General features: G+C 37.5%; 2 protein-coding genes across 25 annotated transcripts in view; both read left to right on the top strand.

Moving 5' to 3' along the window:
- Positions 1-5,366, top strand: part of col13a1 (collagen, type XIII, alpha 1) — a 75,371-nt gene extending 70,005 nt beyond the window's left edge. For 17 of the 23 annotated variants that reach the window (XM_081725278.1, XM_081725298.1, XM_081725297.1 and 14 more), the window contains one exon: positions 1,850-5,366. In XM_081725278.1, coding sequence (XP_081581404.1) covers positions 1,850-1,882 — 33 coding nt within the window. In that variant the 3' untranslated portion in view covers positions 1,883-5,366. Of the gene's footprint in view, positions 1-115; positions 1,819-1,849 lie in introns of those variants that run through there. The other 6 variants (XM_081725293.1, XM_081725296.1, XM_081725291.1 and 3 more) reach the window with 3 other exon arrangements.
- Positions 5,367-5,527: 161 nt separating this feature from the next.
- Positions 5,528-20,049, top strand: prkg2l (protein kinase cGMP-dependent 2, like). Of its 2 annotated transcripts, XM_035531791.2 has the most exons (19): positions 5,531-5,796; positions 6,221-6,873; positions 7,841-8,007; positions 8,110-8,223; positions 9,852-9,957; positions 10,175-10,238; positions 10,348-10,425; positions 10,727-10,821; positions 11,155-11,223; positions 11,313-11,411; positions 11,826-11,976; positions 12,193-12,329; positions 13,014-13,103; positions 13,297-13,438; positions 13,596-13,759; positions 14,370-14,492; positions 17,663-17,725; positions 18,779-18,845; positions 19,000-20,049. In XM_035531791.2, the coding sequence occupies exons 2-19, from the start codon at positions 6,386-6,388 to the stop codon at positions 19,093-19,095; spliced, it is 2,313 nt and encodes a 770-aa protein (XP_035387684.1). In that variant the 5' UTR covers positions 5,531-5,796; positions 6,221-6,385; the 3' UTR covers positions 19,096-20,049. The 2 variants fall into 2 exon arrangements, with proteins under 2 accessions (XP_081581403.1, XP_035387684.1); XM_081725277.1 differs by lacking the exon at positions 13,014-13,103 and having other exon boundaries at positions 5,528-5,796.
- Positions 20,050-20,685: the final 636 nt, after the last annotated feature.

Here is a 20,685-nt window from a genome sequence, read left to right as displayed (position 1 = left end):
ATTTTAATGTCATTGTATTTTGAAAAAAAAGTAATTCTACCCTATAAAAATCTTCTTACCTCCATTTGTCTCATGCTTAAAATAATGTGTGTTCCCTCTGCTTCTTGTTTTGCAGTGACGTTAATTCTGGAATGCCTTGTTTTATTGTACATAGAATATTTATTTTTGTACTTTGCTCTTTTATATGATGAGAAAATGCAGAAAACCATAAAAATACTGGCAGGACATTTGTACAGATTGTTTATTTTTATTACCAGTAATATTTTTTATGTAATGGATTTTATACTGTGTCCGTGCATTATGTCAATATGTTTTGATTAAGGAGGTAATATACTGTGGCAGCATATGCATGATATTTGTGCATCATGTTAACTGATACATGCCTATTAACTTATTGTATAAATTGTGTTTGGTGAGTTGTAACAGACCATGCTGCACTGAGCAGTGGAGCTGTAATTATGAAGAGGCCTTCCATGGGGATAATCCTCATTTCTGAGATAGAAATGGACAATTTATTTTATATACCACCCATCAAAGAAACACTGTAATCCCGAATGTTTACTCGAAACTACAAGGACTTGTTTTTAAAAAATGTGCATACCAGATGCCTCATCAAAATCTTGAGATTGCTAGATTGCTATAACAATTTATATGATTCTCAATGCATAAATTATTTGTATTTTTATAAGCACGTTCAGTAAACATTTTAGCCTTTTTCAGAGGGTTCTCTTTAAGAATCGTTAAAGTCCAAAGTTCAAAGGAGTTAAAAGAATTAACACAGCAATTGTTGGGCATGTTTAAGAGGATTCTCTCTCTCTCTTTCTTTCTCTGTCAATCTCTCTCACTCTCGATCTCTTTTTCTATGCAAAAGGTTTCATGCATTATTTTGCCTTCATAGATCTTGATATGTAGATGCATAACTTAGCAAATACAAGTCCTTGCAACTATTATGTCACTGGACAACTATTACGTCTTTATTTTGGATGCCCTTGCCACATTAGAATACTGCCAAAGCCACATTACATATCTGACTGATGCTTATGAAGTCTTCCTCTAATTTATATCATGTGTATATTGCTGCTCATGAGGAATGAAGAAAGGAAAAGCCAAGAAACATTCGGACTTTACATACTGAAAACCTTATACATGCCATTCTCATCCTATAGTGTGTCAGGGTTATAAGGAGGGCCCCTAGCTAATGTTTGTTTTATGTTGTGTTTTGTTATTGTTTGCCTTGTGTTGAAGTGATTTGATTGATTGCTGCTGCTTACCATGAAAATATCTGTCTGGGTTGCATTTTGCCTGTCATTGAGATTGACTACGGTGTGTGTTAATAATCTGCTTCAGTAAACTCATCATCAGGCTGTAATACCTCATACTTACACTAATGCACCTACCCTGCCACAGTAGTCACGAAAAAATTGCAAGGATGTCAGAAAATCTACATGAACATCAAACGAAAATAAATAGTTGTTAAGCTTTTACTGTTTTAAAGTTGTTTGTTCAAAGTTTATTCAGTCAGTCAAAATAACCACAATGTACAAATGAATTAACACTTCAACCACTTTTAATATCTTGCAATACCTCAAGATATTACCTCTTTTGGCCTCTTTTGTGTATATTGTGTTCTATAACTAACTTGTGTTTGTATCATTCTAACTTACACCTCGTGAGTGGAATGAGTGGAATAAATTCACAGGATGAGTGTATTGTGTGAACATAGAATTGTATTTCGATGTTCTGAAATATTAAGTTAAATTTCAAGCATAATTTCTGAAGGTTTCTAAATCTATTAAGTATAGTAAAACATGAATATCACTGGAATGACTTGTCTTTATTTTATTGAAAGGGTCAGAATCCTTTCCAGCTGGCTAAGAAGTAATATCAAGAGGCTCACCTGGTCCTGGTGAGTCTTGGTTCTATGCTATACAAGGAAACTTGAAGAGGTTTTAGAAGATCTTTGAGTTCAGCTCTGTGGTAGCTGTTTCATGAATGTTCCAGAAGGCTAAAGCAAGCCCTGTCTAACTGGGAGGCTCCACATGGTGGCACAGGTGAACAGACTTGACTTTGGCAGGTGTTGACTATGGTAGGTCTACAAGTAGGCAAGCAGGACTACAGATAGTACAGATAGTATGCCATTTTTCTGGTGAGGACTTCATGGGAAAAATGGCTGTAACACAAACAATCTGTTATTTCTCTAGATTTTATACACATTAATTTCTTTTTATTTCACTATGTGAAAAAAACATGAACGTTTTTATAGCATTTTATTATTTTTCCTATTTTTCCTTCTTTTATTTTTGACACCAGTAACTGTGATCCAAGAATTCAGTGCAGCTCCCTGAACGTCATCTCAGTGTTCATGTGTTTCCAGACTAAGAAAAAAACACAAATCTTTTGATGATTCCTGATTTCACTGCCTATTGTCACTGCCTTTTGTTAATCTGAGAGTGGCAGGGAGAATGCAGATTCACTGTGTATGATGTCACTTACAGATAGACTCATATCACACTCAACTGTTTGTTAATGTATATAAGAAATGCAAACTCTTTCATAGTAAACTCTTTCATAATATATTAATAAACTTAAATTATCTACATATTTAATATCAAATATGATAGACACTTTTTTTAACAAAGCTTTAACATTAACAGTATATAGACTTCATAAATTGTTATTGGTATTTACATTTGTAGAATACATATTACTGTTTTGTAAATTTTGCTGTTCATGTGACCTATCACGGCATGAGATAATGTTCTAAACATACGATTTTTTTCTGTGCAGCTAAACTTTGTTGATTGCTTTTTGAACAATATCTCCACTGTCTATGAAATATAAGTTTTACTATTAATTCAGTTCAAAAATACTAGTTCAGTCTACTGGCTGCATGAAGTAGGTGCTTGTTATTTTCATTGTTAGTGATCCTCTGAAACTGTTTTTGAAAGACGTTTTTGACAGTTTACTTTTTTATGTGGAAGGCCAAAGTGGAGCCACAGGTCAAATTGAGAGACTGAACAGCTGTGGGTGCAGCAAGCACAACATCCTATTTTTAGTTGTCCAGTAAAAGTCAAAACCACAGATTCATGTAAGGTGCACATGTAGATACAGTATAACTTATGGCATTATCACTTCAATCAAAGTTTGAAATTGGAAATATTCTTCACTTTTCAAAACATCACTGTGACCTGATTGAAAGTGTGAAAGCTGATGAGGTGTTACAGCACTCCTGTTTGTGTTGATAGATTAATGCACAGAAGCATTCCTGATGTCATACTGTATTTTGATGGCTGTCTTCAGCCTGTTCAAGACTACAACCAGTGTACACATTTAGCATTTGTTATAAAATAAGTGATCATTTTAGACTTGCATCTTCTAAATACTTTGCTAATTTAATTGCATGTTATTTGTAACACAGAGTACAGTGTTTTTTTTCATTTAAAACAACTCAGTTCATAACCTACTATAATAACACCAGCAAAGCAAAGTTGTTGTTTTTTCTTGTAATTTAACTTCATGGTCAGATATTGTAGGAAACCAATTAGTGACATCATCAGTAATATCAAATATAATATTTTGGAGCACTGTATTATAAACAGTGCGGTCAACACTCCAATCAGTGCAGTCAGTATTACAGTTAATTACAATTAATTTTGTTACCTGCACTACATGCTTAAAACAGTTTTACTGGTTGTTGCTGCTATATATTTCTGCCCTAAAACTAATCTTCATGCAAGATTATTCAGTTTTATGTGCAAATGTTTAATGTACTGGTTTTCTCATTTGATGCAACAACTCTTCCTGTAAAATATAAAAGAAGTATCTTCCTGTAAAATACAATGCACAATTTTCCTGTCCACCCCCCCCTCCAATTTTTACCATTTAAGATGGTCATAATCCACTTAAGCACGTTATGAAGTGATCATATTATTTTATGCACGCCAGTGTATTTCAATATTTTTTGACTGTTGATTTTGCACATTGAATGGGGTGTGATATTTTGCTATGTCTCAGATCTGATTGCAATGTTTGTACTGTATGTCATTTTTAAAACAGAACATTTCCCTAATGACTCAACCTGTACAGTGTCTTGATCTTGTCCTTTGTACAGTGTACTCTTTAGAAAATGTGTACAGTAGGCTACCTATCAGTGTAGTTTAACACTAAGCATATATTAAAAACTAGAAAGGTCTGGTCAGTGATATTTTTAAATATTTTGTAGGTTCTTTGTAGTGTTTTAATCACAGCTGTGTTGAACATATGATAGGGTGAATCCAGGTAACAGAAAACATTGGATGAGAATTTGAGGTCTTTTGTGGGAGAGTATAGATCACTATGTCTAAGAGTTTCCAAAATGCTTTGTAGCATATGATATAGGGGAAAAAAAACATTGCATTATAACATGCAGTTGCATTTTTTATTTATATAGAAAATGCCCAATTAAATTGCATGTGTCTTCCTTCACAAAGCAAGCTGTCCTAATTTATGTATAAAGAGAGCTTTGGCTCACACACTGTTTAAAGGGGCCGATTTATTTGTGTATATTTGTTTTCCTTTTTGTACAGTGTATTGTATTGTATTTCTTTTGTGAAAAAAGTGCCACTTTTTATCTGAATTCACCCTCTGTGGCTGAAATTGTATGAGGGGTACACTCTTAAAGAGGTTTTCCGTTGCAACCGCTGCCAAGTCTTTTGTGGGCAACATGAACTAGACTTGACAGTTGTAGACTTGGATGCCAGTCATTGTTCGATTCATTCTGATTTATTTGTATCCATATTTCACAACACATCATTATTCATCATTATTCAAGACATCATAAGGGGTTTATGGAAAGCATGCAAGATGCACAGAGGGAGGCATTAAACTACAGTTTATCATACATTTACTTTAATATCAAACTGACTAACTGAAACTAGCTGAAAATGGATACAAGGGCATTTATATATTACAATATATTTTAATATTATATAATGTCAGGAACAATCACTTGCATGTTGATATGTTTTTAATGCACTAACCAGCTCACCTAAAAATCTCACTAATCTGTATTTTGTTGGACATGGAAAGCTTCCTGGTTTTAATTTCATTTTCTTTTGTAGTTCAAAAATTGAGATGTTAAGCTGTATTAGTGCATATTCTTTTTTTTTTCTTTTTTTTTTTCCATTGTGGGTTACCAAAACTCACCCAAACCCAAAAGTTAACTTGTCTGATTTTATGCTCAAAATGTAAACTCTAATGTATTTTCAACATTTATATATTTTTGACATGTAGCTAATTTTCCCCATTAAGTTATTCAGTAATTTACCCTGTTCTATAATACAATGATGACAATGTCATTCAATAAATAGTTAAGGAAAAATTTGGAATGGGTGTATTTTTTTCTGAGCATTAAATATGGCTTTTTCTTATTAAAATTCATCGTGGCTGTACATGTTTCTTCTCGTTTTATTGAGTTATTACTACGTCTCGAAACGACCTCATACCGTGTACCGAGTCCAACACTGGAGTCTCGTTCAGATAAGGATTATGCGTCATCTTGTCTTCTCTATATGAACTTGCAATATCAATTTAATGACAATAGAGGGCTCTGTGCAGCGATCGTCTGCAATTATTCCACGTTATTTCAAGTGTGAAGCTTCAACTGGTTGCCAGACATTCTGAGAGCAGTGTAGTAGTTCCTGTTACATCTTACCCGTGGATGAACCGACTGTGTTCTTCCATAGCTGTAGAAGAATGAACGAAATCACTTAAATATTTCAAGAGAAAGTGGGAGTTAACAGGGCACGCCAAAACACGGTAAGTAATTTGTCTATGTCTATTGTTCGGCAAGCACTTGAACATTTAAATAAGCCTTTTTCGGTACTTCGGTACCAACATTATTGACTGCTTAAGCTGACTGCCTTACTGCCAGTTTGTTTACTAGAGTCATGTCTTGTGCTCACAAATGCGATTCAAAAATATTCAAAATATTTCATATCAAAAATGTCAAATTTCCATCACCCGTAGTTAGTGAATATTTAAATAAACGGTCTCATATTATTCATACAGTACTCATCCATTCTTTATCAGTTTTGTTTCAAAATAATGAAACCCTAATTTGCACAAGCTTTTAAATGTGAACAGCTTTATGTTGTTCACCAAAAATGTGCATAGAAGAAGAAGTGTTTCGTGACAAAAATTCCACATAACCTTTTTTAAAAATTATTTATTTATTTTTTAGGAATATATATATATATATATATATATATATATATATATATATATATATATATATATATATAGGCCTGTTAAAGCTGTTGCTGTGGAAGATACTGTATCTGCCATCTGGCTGGATCCAAGTCCGTGGCCATACTCTTAGGTAATTTGACAGACAAAAGGCCTCTCTATGGTGTCAAGTCACTTTATGGTCATGGGGAATGGTTCAATCAAAACCCCTCGATTGGAGGAAACATGCTTGCCCTCCAGTATCAAAGAGGTATCATCGTGGGAGTCAGCAGAGCACCTCAAACTGAGGATCATGCACCTGGAGGAGGAGCTTACCCGTCGAGACCAGGAGATCCGTGCCCAGGAGCAGCAGTTGCAGAGACTTCAGAGGGAAGTGGCCAAAAAGGTGTCCCAGATCGACAAGCTCCAGGACGCAATTGGCTACAACAGCCTGGGCCGCTCACCACCTACCCTGGCCAGGCACAGTCGCCGGCTGCTCAGCGTTATCAACCAGGGCTCTACGCGCTTCCACCGGGTGGCTGTGGAAGTGCACCGCCGCCTCAAGGCCAAGGAGGGCGTGTCAGCTGAGCCCACATCAGGGCATTTCTGTGACAGTCGCAAGGCCCATCCCATGTCTGTAGAGAGAGCACACATCCGCAAAGACTCGGGGTGAGTGCGCGCAAGACAGACACTGCACAAGCAGTTGTTCTATCATGTTTGAGCTATGTGGCTTTGTTTCTTTATTCAAGTCACTGTACAATACAGTGACTCTCTTGGAGAGGGGAAAGAGTAGAATGCTTCTCTCAAGACTTTGTAGTGTCTTCCTCCAAGAGCAGGCTTTCAAAGGACAGATTACCATAACACACTGTGAAGGGGATGGAGAGACACTGGAGAATACAAAGCATGGGGCATCTGTATGCATGGGTTGGATCATTACTGTTTTAATTAAACAGGCTGTACAAATCCCTCTAATTCATTCATAAGTTCCATTTTAGGCTAATGGAGAGACCTTGTTCTTTCAGATGTGGTAATGAGAGACCACACTAGTGCAGAAAAGAGAAATCAGTCCAGTGTAAGCACCCATGTGTGATACTCTGGGGCCTCATCTGTAAAATTGTGGATGCCTTTTTAAAGCACAAGTTCTTTTTATATTTTTTTTAATTTAGGCACTGTGCATGTCACAGTGTTTAGTATTTGAAACATGATTAACTTGATCCTAATCTTGAAAAATAACCTGTTCTGGATATGAAGACAAGAATGAGCACCAATGTTTTCCCTATTAAAAATAATTGATATAACTATTAATATATCAGTAGTTGGTGCTGATAGTGTAAGCACATCACAACCAAATGTTTCCAACCTTCCATGAAACATGACATATACTTTGGTGACACTATAGTTGTACTGAAAAACTGCTGCTAAAATATAACATTTTTATAAACACAACATTATGACCTTAACAACCAGGATGTCTTATTAATAGATAAAGGATTGATTGAGTATCCTGCCAGAGAACATACATTATTACATATTTTGTTGTCCCTGGTTTTTAGGAACTCTAAAATGGGCAGATGTACTGTCTATTTATGCTAACCAATACTAATATGTTTTCCATTGCACATGTTCTGTCTTCCAGCACCAAGAAACTGATCAATGAAGCCATCATGAACAATGACTTTCTGATGAAGCTCGAGCCTCAACACATGCGAGAGATGGTGGATTGCATGTATGAAAAGATCTACATCGCCAATCAACTGGTCATCCAAGAAGGAGAACCTGGAAACTACCTCTATGTGCTTGCAGGTCTTCCCTGTTTTTTCTACACCAGGCACCTTTCATTATACATTACTTTCAAAATGCCCCTAACCATTATAATCCTGGACTTTTGGGTGTATGTATGTACAGAGGGCTTGTTGGAGGTGATGCAGAATGGGAAACTCCTCGGTCAAATGCGACCTGGAACAGCCTTTGGAGAGTTGGCTATTCTCTACAACTGCAAGAGGACTGCCACTGTTAAAGGTGAATGCCTGGCTCAGGGAATGCATCTCCAATGAACTCATTATTGGCTTGTATCATTTGTTCTTGTGTTACGGCTCTTTATTTGGTGAAGAGTTGAGGGATTTTGCATCAGACAAGATATTGGCAGACTAAATTTATAATCAGTTGAGAATGTTACCTATAGGACAGAGTTTAAGATAAAAATGGTCAAAATTAATATATATAAATAATATAGATCCAATGTTTCTATATTTGATGCATCTTTATTTATAGTTAAATTCACTATTTGTCAGCAGATATTTTTTACAAAATCAGTTAAAACTGAAAAATGCCTTTTGCTAATATTCAATACCTTCAGAATAGTATTTGGTAGGAACACCTTTTGCTGCATTAACAGCTGTTGTGGCACTATTCTACCACCTTTGCATATTGTTTTGGAGTGAGTTATGCACATTCTTATTGACAGAATTGCTCCTGGTTGTTCAGGTTGCTTGAACGATATTAATGGATGACAATTTTCAAATAGTACCAGATTCTTGATTAGACTGAGATCTGGAGTTTGATCTGGACGTGCTACCACGGACTACAGCCCACCTGTCGCCAGGTGCCCAGGGAGAGCCCCTGAGGCAGTCCTCCTCCAGGGCTTTGGGCTGAGCCTTCCAGTGATCATGGCCTGTTCTCAGGAGCGGGAGAACACAGGCTACTACATCGCTAGCCAGGGACCTAGCCAGCTCCACCGGACCATATACATAACGGTTCCAGTGGAGCCCTTGGCCTCTGTGGTCCCAGCTTGGTAGCCCTAGGCCCCCCCAAGAAATTCCAGGGAGCATTCCCCTCCTTGGCTGGAGCCTCCAGTCTCCTCTAGTCTGGCCACGAGCTCTGGTCATGGTCCTCCTTCAAACATCCAGTGATCCAGGCAACGGCTTGTGATGTCAGCAATAGAAGCCTCTTGTGCACATCCCTGTGAGAAGTCTGTTTGACGCCAAGAGAGTAAGCGTCCTGTGGCGGTCAGACTTTCTGTAACAGCCCGAGTGCTGCAGGGTGAGGAGCAGGACACACAGACTCCCTCCACGGAGATAGACGTTTATTACATGAACACGAATAACAAACACAGTGGCACATGGTCAAACACAACTTACAAACATAATGTGCAACATGATCGAGCAAAGACCGACAAAGAGACACACTCTCACATTGGCTTAAATACAGACAAACATAACAATAAACCACGTACAGGTGTGTGCTAACAAGGAGGACGTGGTTACAAATAAGACAGTGAATTTCCACTGCACGCGGTGGGCCATACCACGTGAACAGTGCATTCCGTGACTTTTTTTGCGCTACCAAATCCAGAGATCATAAAATTCTCATGATAATTTAGTGGAGTGTTTTTAGTGATACAAATTACTTGAGCTTTGTAATAAGACTAATGTTCTTAATTTGTTACAGTATTTTGTTTTTGTTTGTTTAAAAAGCTAAAATTGTTAATATGCTTGTGCCAAAAGAGTAGCATTGTAATGATTGCATCATTTCAGAGAAATGCAAGTCTGGGTCATGTGAAATTAGGCTCAGCACAGTGTTCACTATGCAGTGCACTTAAAAAGAAGTATTTACTGGGAGATGACTTCTTGTTTGTTCTGTTATTTTAGCTGTGACTCAGTCCTACATCTGGGCTTTGGACCGGCAGACATTTCAGAGTATCATGATGAGATCCACTCAGGCCAGACATGAGGAGTATTTCAGCTTCCTGCGCAGGTGCACTTACGTGACATACATACATACAGACTTGTGTATGTTGGCAACTACTGCCAAGAGTGAACACTCCCATGCACACACACAAGCACCTGCTTATGTGGACTCTGATGTAGAGAATAGTATGATCAACAAAAATTATTTCAGCATTTCTTAGTCATAGAAAGTGCAGAGTGTACAGTATTTTGCTTTTCAGAGTAGTAATGACCTTTTTCTTTAGTGTGTCTTTATTGAAGGACCTGCCAGAGGAGAAACTTGCTAAAATTGTTGACTGTCTAGAAATTGTAAGTGTTTGAGAGCCTTATATTTTGGCCTTTTCTGTGTGTCAATGGTATAATGTGCTCTCCATATGGGCTTGTAAGCTTTAACTTGGCTGTTTCATCTCAATTATAGGATTACTTTAATAAAGGGGAATACATTATTCGTGAGGGTGAGGAAGGAAACACTTTCTTCATTATTGCTAAAGGAGAGGTAAAAGTTTCTATAAAGAATAAAAAATAAAGAATACTTTATTTATTAAAAAAAGAGCACTTTATTTATAAAAATAAAGAATATTTCAAAAAAATTCTAGACATCTATTTTTGTATATAAAATGCTCCTGGCATATTCTGTTGAAGTGCCTGTCTTCATAGCCTCAAAAACCATCTGAACATTGACCGTAATGATACATAGCTTATTTACATGTGCAGTACATATGGTACACACACACATTGTACATTGAGCAAATTTGATGTACAGTTTTATTTATGAAGTCTGTTTATTGTTGGGACAGGTTTTAGTAACACAGAGCACAGAGGGCTATTCTGAGCCTCAGGAGATTAAGATTTTGGGAGTGGGAGATTACTTTGGAGAAAAAGCTCTTATAAGGTTTGGACCATTCTTTATTTCCTTGTTTTTAAGATTGGTTTAATACACTCTTCTGAGACCTGCTTAGTTTTCCATTTATTTGCATGTTCCATTGTGGAGAGTTGTTTTTGGAGCACAGCTGTGGGTGTGTGGTGGAACGCTGGTCATCTGAGAATTCATTTTCTCATACTGAGCCATTGTCTAGGACCACAGTTATACCATCTGAGCTGAGGAAAACTAGGGAAATTCCAAACAAAGTTTTCAGATTTCTGCAGTTCTTTGCCAACTTGAAAGGGATATATATTGTATGAGAAGTTTTGACTTCAGTGCTTTTCTTTTTAATTCATCTTCCAGTGAGGATGTTCGTTCAGCTAACATAGTTGCAATGGAGAATGACACACAATGTTTGGTAGTGGACCGAGAGTAAGTGATCAAAATGATCACACTTCATTCCTATACATCCACTTTTTATTGAGCACAGTCCCTTATCAGTGTCCTCTGTCCTCTCACAGTAATTTCAACCAGATGGTGGGGACATATGAGGAGCTGCAGGCGTATCTGCAAGAGTATGTGGAGCAGCTATCAATAAGTGATGAGAGGAGGAATGCAGTGTAAGCACAATATTTACACACATTCGAACATGCACCAGATTATATTCAAACAAAGATGACAGTAATGCCAGGTTTAGCAGAAGCTGTGAACGCATGCCTGCTTTTAGTGTGTTCGCTAGGCACTAGAATCATCCTCTGGCCCAAAATAGTGCTTTTACATACTTATTTTCATCAAACATTGAACATGCTAGCTGCATTTAAATAGCCTTTGTGTAACCTTAAAGCATTTTACATTGTCATTGTCATACAATGCCCTTCAAGTAATAAAAGTACTGTTGCTAGGGAACATTGTTTTAACTTTAAATTTTTCACCAAGGCCCAAAACGAACATGTGCTTAAACACAGGTCAGTATAGTATTCTCCTCAGCTGGTCCTAATTATGCCTGAGGCTCACTAGGGGTTGTGGCCCTGCAGGACCCAGTCTCCTCTCTGCGTGCAAGGCCCCAAAGCAGCTGAGCTGCACTGCCTGCATGAGAAGGCAGCACAGTTGTGCAGCACCTCCTTCCTAAAGGAGCTGCAAGTCGTGGTCACACTGGGCATGGGGGGTTTCGGCCGAGTGGAGCTGGTGAGTCCTCCAGTAGCACCTCACACTGGACTAGCACCAGTGGCAAAGACAGGTTGCAACTTTTTTTGTGCTCATCCACCTCTGAAAGTCCCAAACTCTGATGTAAACAAGGGATGTAAGTGTTAATTCACTTCTATGGGTTATTGTGCTTCAGGACAGGTTGGTTGGTTTTGTAAAATGTGTTACAGTTGAGTCTGTGTTTGTATTACATCTCAGGTGAAACTTAAAAATGAAGATACCACTTTTGCTTTAAAGTGTATTAAGAAGAAGCACATTGTGGACACTAGGCAGCAAGAGCATATCTACTCAGAGAAGAACATTCTGTTACAGGCCAACTGCAACTTCATTGTGAGGTCAGTCAAATTGCTTATGCCTGCTACTGCTCTCAGTTGTTAATGTATTAGCAGAAAAAGAACACTGAACTAATATTCATGATCAAGTAGCTTTTAGCTAAACTCTCATTTTGTTAATAAGCTTTTGTTTATAAGCAATTCAATTATAAGGCTATTAATCATTCCTAAATTATTTTAAAAGATGCTAATAATGATAGCCCTTTTCTTTAGTCATGATTAAGTCAGTTATAGTATACATGAATTACACCATTAATACTGAATGTTGATTTCCCTTAGCTGATACAAATATAGGGGACTTTTTTTGAAGGTCACAAAATAGTATAAGACACCATTAACCTTACAACACACTATGTATTGTTATTTTAAAAGGCTAAAATAGCCCCAGTGTACATTTAAGTGTAAAGGGTGGCAGACGGGGGTGGAAGAGGCTTTGCAGAGTTGCTAAGAAACACTCTGAAAAATCCCATGCTCCATTTACTCTTGTACTAGAGTGTACTTTAGCTGGATATTTGGTACCAGCTTGCTGACATTTCAAGACAAAAGGCACGAAATAGACAAATTACTGTCTGCAACTGAATTGGACTTTTCTGTGCACTTCTATATTCTGCTTCAAAACAATAATTAACTTTGCTCATTTTCAAACACAAGAATGTGTTTTGACTGAAACTAGTTTCGATTTTCCAGATTATTCCGGACATTTCGAAATCACAGATATGTGTATATGCTGCTTGAGGTGTGTCTTGGTGGAGAGTTATGGAGCATACTTAGGGACATGTGAGTGTAGGTCATTTTTGCCTCATTATAGCCAACATTTTATGGCAGAAATAGCAGAACTGGTTATAATAACAGTTACTTGGAGTAACTGTTCAGTTATTTAATATTTCTAATTAATTGATGTCTGAAATATTTTGTGGGATACTAATGAAATTTAATTAATTCTAATGTTTTCATATCTAATGTGATTTAGGAGCTTCTTTGAGGAGGCCACTGCACGATTTTGTACTGGTTGTGTATTGGAGGCCTTTGATTACCTACATGGAATGGGAATTGTTTATCGAGACCTAAAACCAGAAAATCTACTCTTGGATGCAGAGGGCTATGTCAAAATGGTCCTTTTAATATTATTACTCCATTTAATAAATACCTTATGCTCTTTCACCATATCTTCCACCAAATATCATAAACTAATTGTTAAGGTGATCTTGCATTGGAATGTAGTCATATGTGCCAAACACATTCCACTTGTCTTCCTTTGTGGCATTACAGACTGATTTTGGTTTTGCTAAGAGAATTGGCTTGGGGAAGAAAACCTGGACATTCTGTGGAACTCCAGAGTATGTGGCACCTGAGGTCATTATGAATAAGGGCCATGACTTTGGCGCTGACTGCTGGTCCCTAGGCATCCTGATTTTTGAGCTGCTCACTGGCAGGTAAGTATGGTACTGGGAATTGTCCCAGAACATCCTTCAAGACTATGCAGCCAGTCTTCCATTGAGATATCTAAACTGATAGCTGAGTATGTATATTCCTGTCCTATGGAGTATAGTGCACACTTATATACTGTGCTTACTACACTCTCTGCTCCAGCTCAATGAGCATATTTGGCTGAACAATTATGGTCTTTTGGTGCCACGCCAAACATTAAACTGTCTTTTAGAGCATGTTCTGAGCCATGACCTCTCAAAGAGTCATGTAATCAGGCTGATGGGATTGTGAGTGATTACCTGGACAAAGGTTTTGTGATATAATGCCTTATGCCTGTATTTACATAAAAGTGAGTGTGTTGGGTATAGAGAATTTAAAATGTAGCAATCAAGCTCAATGGTTTCTTCTTTTCCTGTTGTAATCCACATATGTGCTGCCATTGGTGCTTTTGCACCTATTATTAATTTGAAGCACTCTTATACTGAATGTGTCAGCTTTAATAACCATGATATATGTCCCCTGTGGCATATATGCTAAGGCAGCATAGGGCATCTTTATCCATGATAGAAAACATAAAGTTGTCTTAATGTCATGTAAATCCACCTTTCCTCCCAGCCCTCCTTTCTCAGGGTCCGATCCTATCAAGATCTACACTATGGTGCTTCATGGCATAGAGAAGGTGGACATGCCTAAGAGGATCAGCAAGCGCCCAGAGGACCTTATCAGGAGGCTCTGCAAGTATGTCTCTATCTAACACCTCAGTGTGGATTTAGTGTGCCATCTGGTGTACCACAAAATACATCATCATACCACATCACTTCAACACTAGTAAAGACACAGATTATTTTATGCTTGGAAAATCTGTTGGTCCTTTTGCAGGAGGGTTCAGATAAAAGCTATACAGATCAACCTCTTCATCATCTGACCCATACAAGGATATTTCAGGCTTATTTTAATGCTGAAATAGCTGAGCCATATAGCACATAACTAAGGATAACTGATACAGGCTTGTCCAGCATTGTAGCCTTTACTAAGAAAATTTGGACCTTATGGAAGAATCACACTAGGCAGAGCACACTTGGAGCATTCAGTTCATCTATCTAGAAATTGCTTTGTGACATCAGAACAGGTGCTTATGATAATATTTTGGACTAATTAATTATGTACCCATCAAAGCTATTATAAATATAAAAAACCCCAACTTATTAGAATGCAGTAGAACTGGGCTACACCAATTGGCAATCCTGTGTATCCCTTTATATATAAAATGTATAAAGATGTCAGTATATGTTTGAGTTGAATAACATAACATACGTACAGTGGCACTTGAAAATGACAGTGTGACATTTTTTAAAGCAAGATTGAGATGTGGATGTGGGAACACAAAAATGTTTATTCAAAATATACAAGAGAAAAAAAGTACTTTTTAATAAAGGCATGACAATTAGCTTTCTCTAGGCTCTAAGCTTCTAGGGACATTCAGTGCAAAGCATTGAACTTGGGCACCTGTGGGAATTAAATAGGAAGTGAAATAAACAAGCAATAGGTGCAAGAGATGATCTAATAAACAAGTGATTGATATTGGCAGAGTGGTTGAGTTTTGTTATTGACATGTGAGTAGCAAAGAAAAAGTTTATATAGTGCTTTTTACAACATCTGTTGTCACAAAGCAGCTTTATATATGCCTGGGTCTTAGCCCCTATAGAGCAAGCCAAAAGCTGAGAGGAAAAAAACTCTCCAAAGGGGGAATCCAATCCTACTCTGGTTGAAACCTGCAGCATGATGACATGGATGAAGTGAACAAAAATGACAACAACTAGGAATAATGGTCACAGCAAGAGGGGGGATTATACTGACATTATAGTCTCCAATTCTGAAGTGTGACATGGCAATAGTGTGTCAATGTCCAGGGCTAGGTCTAGAGGAAGGTCAGCTCGGAAAGGTCAAGGCTTTTTTTCGTTAGGCACGCAGTAGTGAACAACCTCGTGGTTATAGGGATTGGTCCAGGGACAGGGTAGGGAGGCTCAATTTCGGTTGAATTCCACCTTAAACAGCAGTGATATCTCAGAAAGAAAAGAGAGGTGGGTAGTATATGGATGTATATTAGTAGATATACAAAGCAATGCATATGTAGACAGTACATATCATTGATCATTGGCTAGAAGATTAAGCAATATAGTTATGATCAAATTCACTTTAAGGAATGGAGGCATATCAGAGTCCAATTCTGAGGAAGGGTACTTAATCCGAAATTGGGGTGTGGAGGAAGGAACAGCTTTGAGAAAGGATAGAACCAGAGAATAAGATGGGAAAATGGAGAGAAGAGGGTAAACAATACAGAGTAAATAGTCACTATGGCAAAGAATGTGGCAGCATAATACTTAAAAAGAGGTGTACAGGTCAGAATGACTTGACAATATCATTGCATGAGCACCGTATGCTAGCCAAAGGCTTGTGCCAACAGGTAAGTGTTCAAGCGAGTCTTAAATATTGAGTGTGTCTAAATCCTGTACTGAGATAGGAAGCGTATTCCATAATTGGGTTGTCTTATATGAGAAAACTCAGCTACCTGCTATGACTTTTTTTATTCAAGGAACAGTCAGCAAGCCAGGACCCTGTGAGTAAGGGGTATGTGCAGGGTTATTTGGTTCAGTAAGTTCTTTAAGATGCTGAGGGGCTAATCTTTTCAGAGGCAGTGAACAAGCCAAGGGTGACAGTAGCATGAGGAAGAAACCTTGATAGGAACCAAGACTCAAAGAGAGTGCCCATCCGTCTTTGGCTGAAAACAATCACCAAAATAATAACAATTTTAAGAGACAAATAAATAAAAAATGGAAAAAAACAAGCAATTAATGTCTAGTCCAACTTTCTGGAGGTCCTAGTCATGTCCCAAAGGTGTGCATGTGTCTGAAACCCATCCCATAAGAGAACGTCTATTAAGGGCAACGGAGAAGTAGTTGGCTAGGGTGGTAGGCTACAGGAGCAGACATGGGGGGGTGGTAGGAGTAGCCATGGAAGCTGGGACGGGTTGAGGGTCAGTAACATCATGAGAGCAGGGGTAGGTGTACCTCGGCAGAAAGAGAGACTAGATTATTAGGCATGTCCAGCTATGAGGGTGTGTAAATTAGGGAACTATAATTAAGGAACTCCAGCAGATCTAGATATGGCAGCACAGCTAAAAGGATAGAGCCAGAAGGAAACACAGGCATGAGGGCACCCTGGAACATCAACACTCCGCCACTCTCAGTCAACAAACTAGCAAATACTAGTCTGGAAAGAAAATCTGCAAATTCTTTAACGAAAATAAATAGGGACCAGGGACCAAATATTGTAATAAAAAAGAAAGTATTTACTTTTTTGGAGGTAGGTGCGTATACCACTCTTAGATTAAGTATTTAAAAGGATCATGTTTATGGCCTTTTAGTAATGTTTAAGTTACGATTGTATAGTATAACCACATCTCTGCCACAGCCATGGATTATGATAGTAACAGATTCATTAAGGGCTATAAAACCCTTCAGTTTGACTCACTTTTTGGTTAGGCACAATGCATTATAGTTATTGTCTTTAATAATATCATTCACGATGAGTGCTTTAGATGCCAACAAATGATTGGTGCTGTGTGATTGGTGGCTGAATATCAGCTGGGGAGAGATAGACAGAAATGCTAGACACTCGCTGCACTGGTCAGCCTTACAGTGTGGCTTAAATATTAATTAAAATGAACAATAATATTATGTGCTGCACTTGAATAGCATAGTTATCAAAGAAATTATTTAAATTTAAATAATAGTTTAAACTCACTCTAGCCAAACTAAGGTATTGTGTTTGTCATTGTTATTATTGTGTTATCCCTTTGCTCTGCTTCACCATAATCAAGCTTCCACTCTGTCCCTTTTTGTCTCTAGGCTCAGTCCAGCAGAAAGACTTGGCAATAAGAAGAATGGCATCACTGACATCAAAAAACACAAGTAGGTCATTTCCTACCTAGCAAAACCATGACTTATTGACGAGATTATTAAGAAGATGTCATAGTATTTGGTGTGATTATTGGGCCCTAAAACTTTATTTTCCAGCTCACATATTTTCATTGGAACACTTTGCTTTAAGTGTCTTTTTGATGTAACCAAAGCATATTATAGCACTCAGTCAGAACCCAATTAAAGAGTGTGTCCTGATTCCCAGATAGTGTGCTGTTCAGCCTATTCTGACTCAGCTCCAGCTCTCCTTCCTGCTGTTTGTCCTAACACAATGGGCCACAGACAGAACCATTCTCTAAATTAGCCTCTCTGAGGCAGAATTTGCAAAATCAGACCAAGAGCACATTCACAAGGGGAACAATTAGTGGGCAGAATGAGACTTGCAGCTGTTGCCATCTTCAGCAGAGCAGCAGAGCTACACACAGCACGATGACATGTGATGCACTTGGCTGGTCTTCAGGTGACCATCCGAGTGAAGGAGCCTGAAATACATACACTGTGTTTATGCTCTATGGGCAAATCCATGTCATTTGGTTATGTGCTGCACATTTGTGTTAAAATGGTGCTATGAGTGTTAGTGGTTCATGTAGTAATGTTAAATGATAATGGTGAAAAAAAAGGTACACTGGCCCAGTATCCTTGGTATCAAACAAAATTATGCATTGAATATTACGGTGATTAGAACACATTCTCTTGATGTGGACTGCTGATTACCTCTCATGAATATGTATGTTCAGCTCAGTGGAGAATGTATACTTTGATGAGTGATGTTAAGTGTTGTACACTGCCTGAGGGCCATATTTTAGTGTTGTACCTATCATGTGCATGTGTGGGTTAGGATCTATGCATAATCACTTATTCCATGCTGTATGGATGCCATTTATCATCAGAATGTTCTATACGATTTCTATAAATTTCTTTGAATGAACTTTATGGCACTCATGTGTTTTAATACAAACAATAATTTTTCAGTCATTGGCCTGTTAATAACTTGAGTGGTGTGTGCACTACAGTGTGAATATTTTATATCTCCTTCATTGTCAGGTGGTTTCAGGGTTTCAACTGGGAGGGACTGAGACAGTGGAAACTGTTGTCTCCACTGAAGAGAGAGGTGAAGCATTTCAGTCCATTAATGTCCAAATCTACTGGATTTTCCGTCCTGGCTTGATCTTCAGAATTCCCTGTTTTAAGTGTTCTCAAAAGTGGAAAGGGTCTGTGCAATCTTGCCTTCGCTGAATATGAATCTGTTGCTTTATTCCGCTTAGCTGAAGGGGCCTCTGGATCACAGTCATTTTGACATGTTTCCCCCTGAGATTGAGGAACCTCCAGATGAACTTTCTGGTTGGGATAAAGACTTCTAAATGTCTGCTGTTCTTCACACATAACCACAAACCCCTCTTCAACCTGGTTTAATGAATTTGTGCAGCTGGCAAATGATATTGAACAAAAAAACAAAGGAGAGACCATGGTGAAGAGTAAAATAAAACTGAAAATAAAAGGGGCATGTGCATCAGAGATGACTTTGCTACCTTAAAGAGTTTTCATATTGTCACTGCATGGATGATGAAAAAATGCTATGATAGATGAAGCAGAAATGCTTGTGGTGTGGTATACACACATCCAACAGTGCCAGAAAGTGTCAGGAATAGCTCCAATGGCAGACACATATTGCTGACAAAATAAAGGCTCAGATGAACCAAATCTTGGTAAAAAATGATAAAAATGGACTACTGCTTTAACAAGTGCATAAAGTACTTTATTGAATTGTACTTTATTTGAATAAGGTGAAAATCATGTCCGATTATTGTTTGGGGTTGTAAAAGAGAATTACAAGTACTAAACCATTGCCTCAGTTTAGTTATGAGATGGGTCTTATTTTTTCAGTAGTCATTTTTATAATGATTTTTTAAACTTGGAAGCCAAATCAGTGTGTCTGGATAGTCTGTCAGTTATAGTGTTATTTTCATTATGTAACCATCTTCAACTGACTATTGATTTTATCTTCCTAGAATTTGTGTGTATCTTGTAATGGTTAAAAACAAACTCCTGAAGGTATATGGGTCTTTAAGAAAAATAATTATTAAGATGATAAATGTATTTTATTTGTAAAATAGGCTATACAGGAAATGAGTAGTTTATTACAAGATTAATATAAAGGATATGTTCTTTAAAAATGTAGTGTCTCATAACTTATGAATAGTGCTTTATACTGAATCAAAAATATATTGATCACTGTTTATATGTTTTGCTGTGCTAAAATGCATAGCCATAGCAACAGAATTGTTTATTAATAATAAAAATAATAAACATTCCAATGCCTGCTTTGTGTCACATTGTATGTTGTATCTCTCTAATTTAATTTTACTCAGTAATTATTCTGATCATCTAAACAAGGTTCAATATGTGGCTGTGCAATGATATGCATTAATATGTAACTTCTCCCCTGTATCTATTTTGGCTTTTGTACTCTTGTTTCTGCCATTGCCCTCTCTTTACTTGAATATGTTCTATTTGAATCTGAGGGACAGTCTTGACACTGCAAGTTGCTTAACATTTCATACTTTAATGAACCAACAATGCCCTCTACTGATCAAATGCAGGAGTCACAATCAGTGCAAAGCCTAAGCCAAAGAGCTGATCCATGGATACCAGTATGTTTTAGTGCCAGACTGTTGAAATAGTGCGAAAAGAAAAAAACTAAAGTTTGCATGACTCGTGGTGTACCTCTAAATTGTTTTGAGAACGTGATTTCATTCATGTGTAATTTTATGTTTGGTGCTGTGGAATATGGTTTTTTGTGGAGCAGAGTGCATCTATAGAGCTCTGTTGGGCCTTAACATGCAATGTATTATCTACCTAAACCTACAATTCACTGAAACTGACATTCTGATATAACTGTTATTTCCTATATATTGGTAATATTTGTACTAGATATATTGTTTTTTATATAC

The sequence above is a fragment of the Electrophorus electricus genome, chromosome 12 (genome assembly GCF_041902795.1).
Source record: "Electrophorus electricus isolate QZ-2024a chromosome 12, ASM4190279v1, whole genome shotgun sequence".
Classification (NCBI taxonomy): domain Eukaryota; kingdom Metazoa; phylum Chordata; class Actinopteri; order Gymnotiformes; family Gymnotidae; genus Electrophorus; species Electrophorus electricus.
The sequence above is the reverse complement of the archived record's forward strand: the minus strand, read 5'-3'. Positions and strand labels throughout refer to the sequence as shown.

Coding starts and splice junctions, on each gene's coding strand:
- prkg2l (XM_035531791.2), top strand. CDS start 6,386: ATGGTGTCAAGTCACTTTATGGTCATGGGGAATGGTTCAATCAAAACC. Junction 12,330..13,013: donor AACTGCAACTTCATTGTGAG/GTCAGTCAAATT, acceptor TCGATTTTCCAG/ATTATTCCGGACATTTCGAA. Junction 13,439..13,595: donor CAGAGGGCTATGTCAAAATG/GTCCTTTTAATA, acceptor GTGGCATTACAG/ACTGATTTTGGTTTTGCTAA.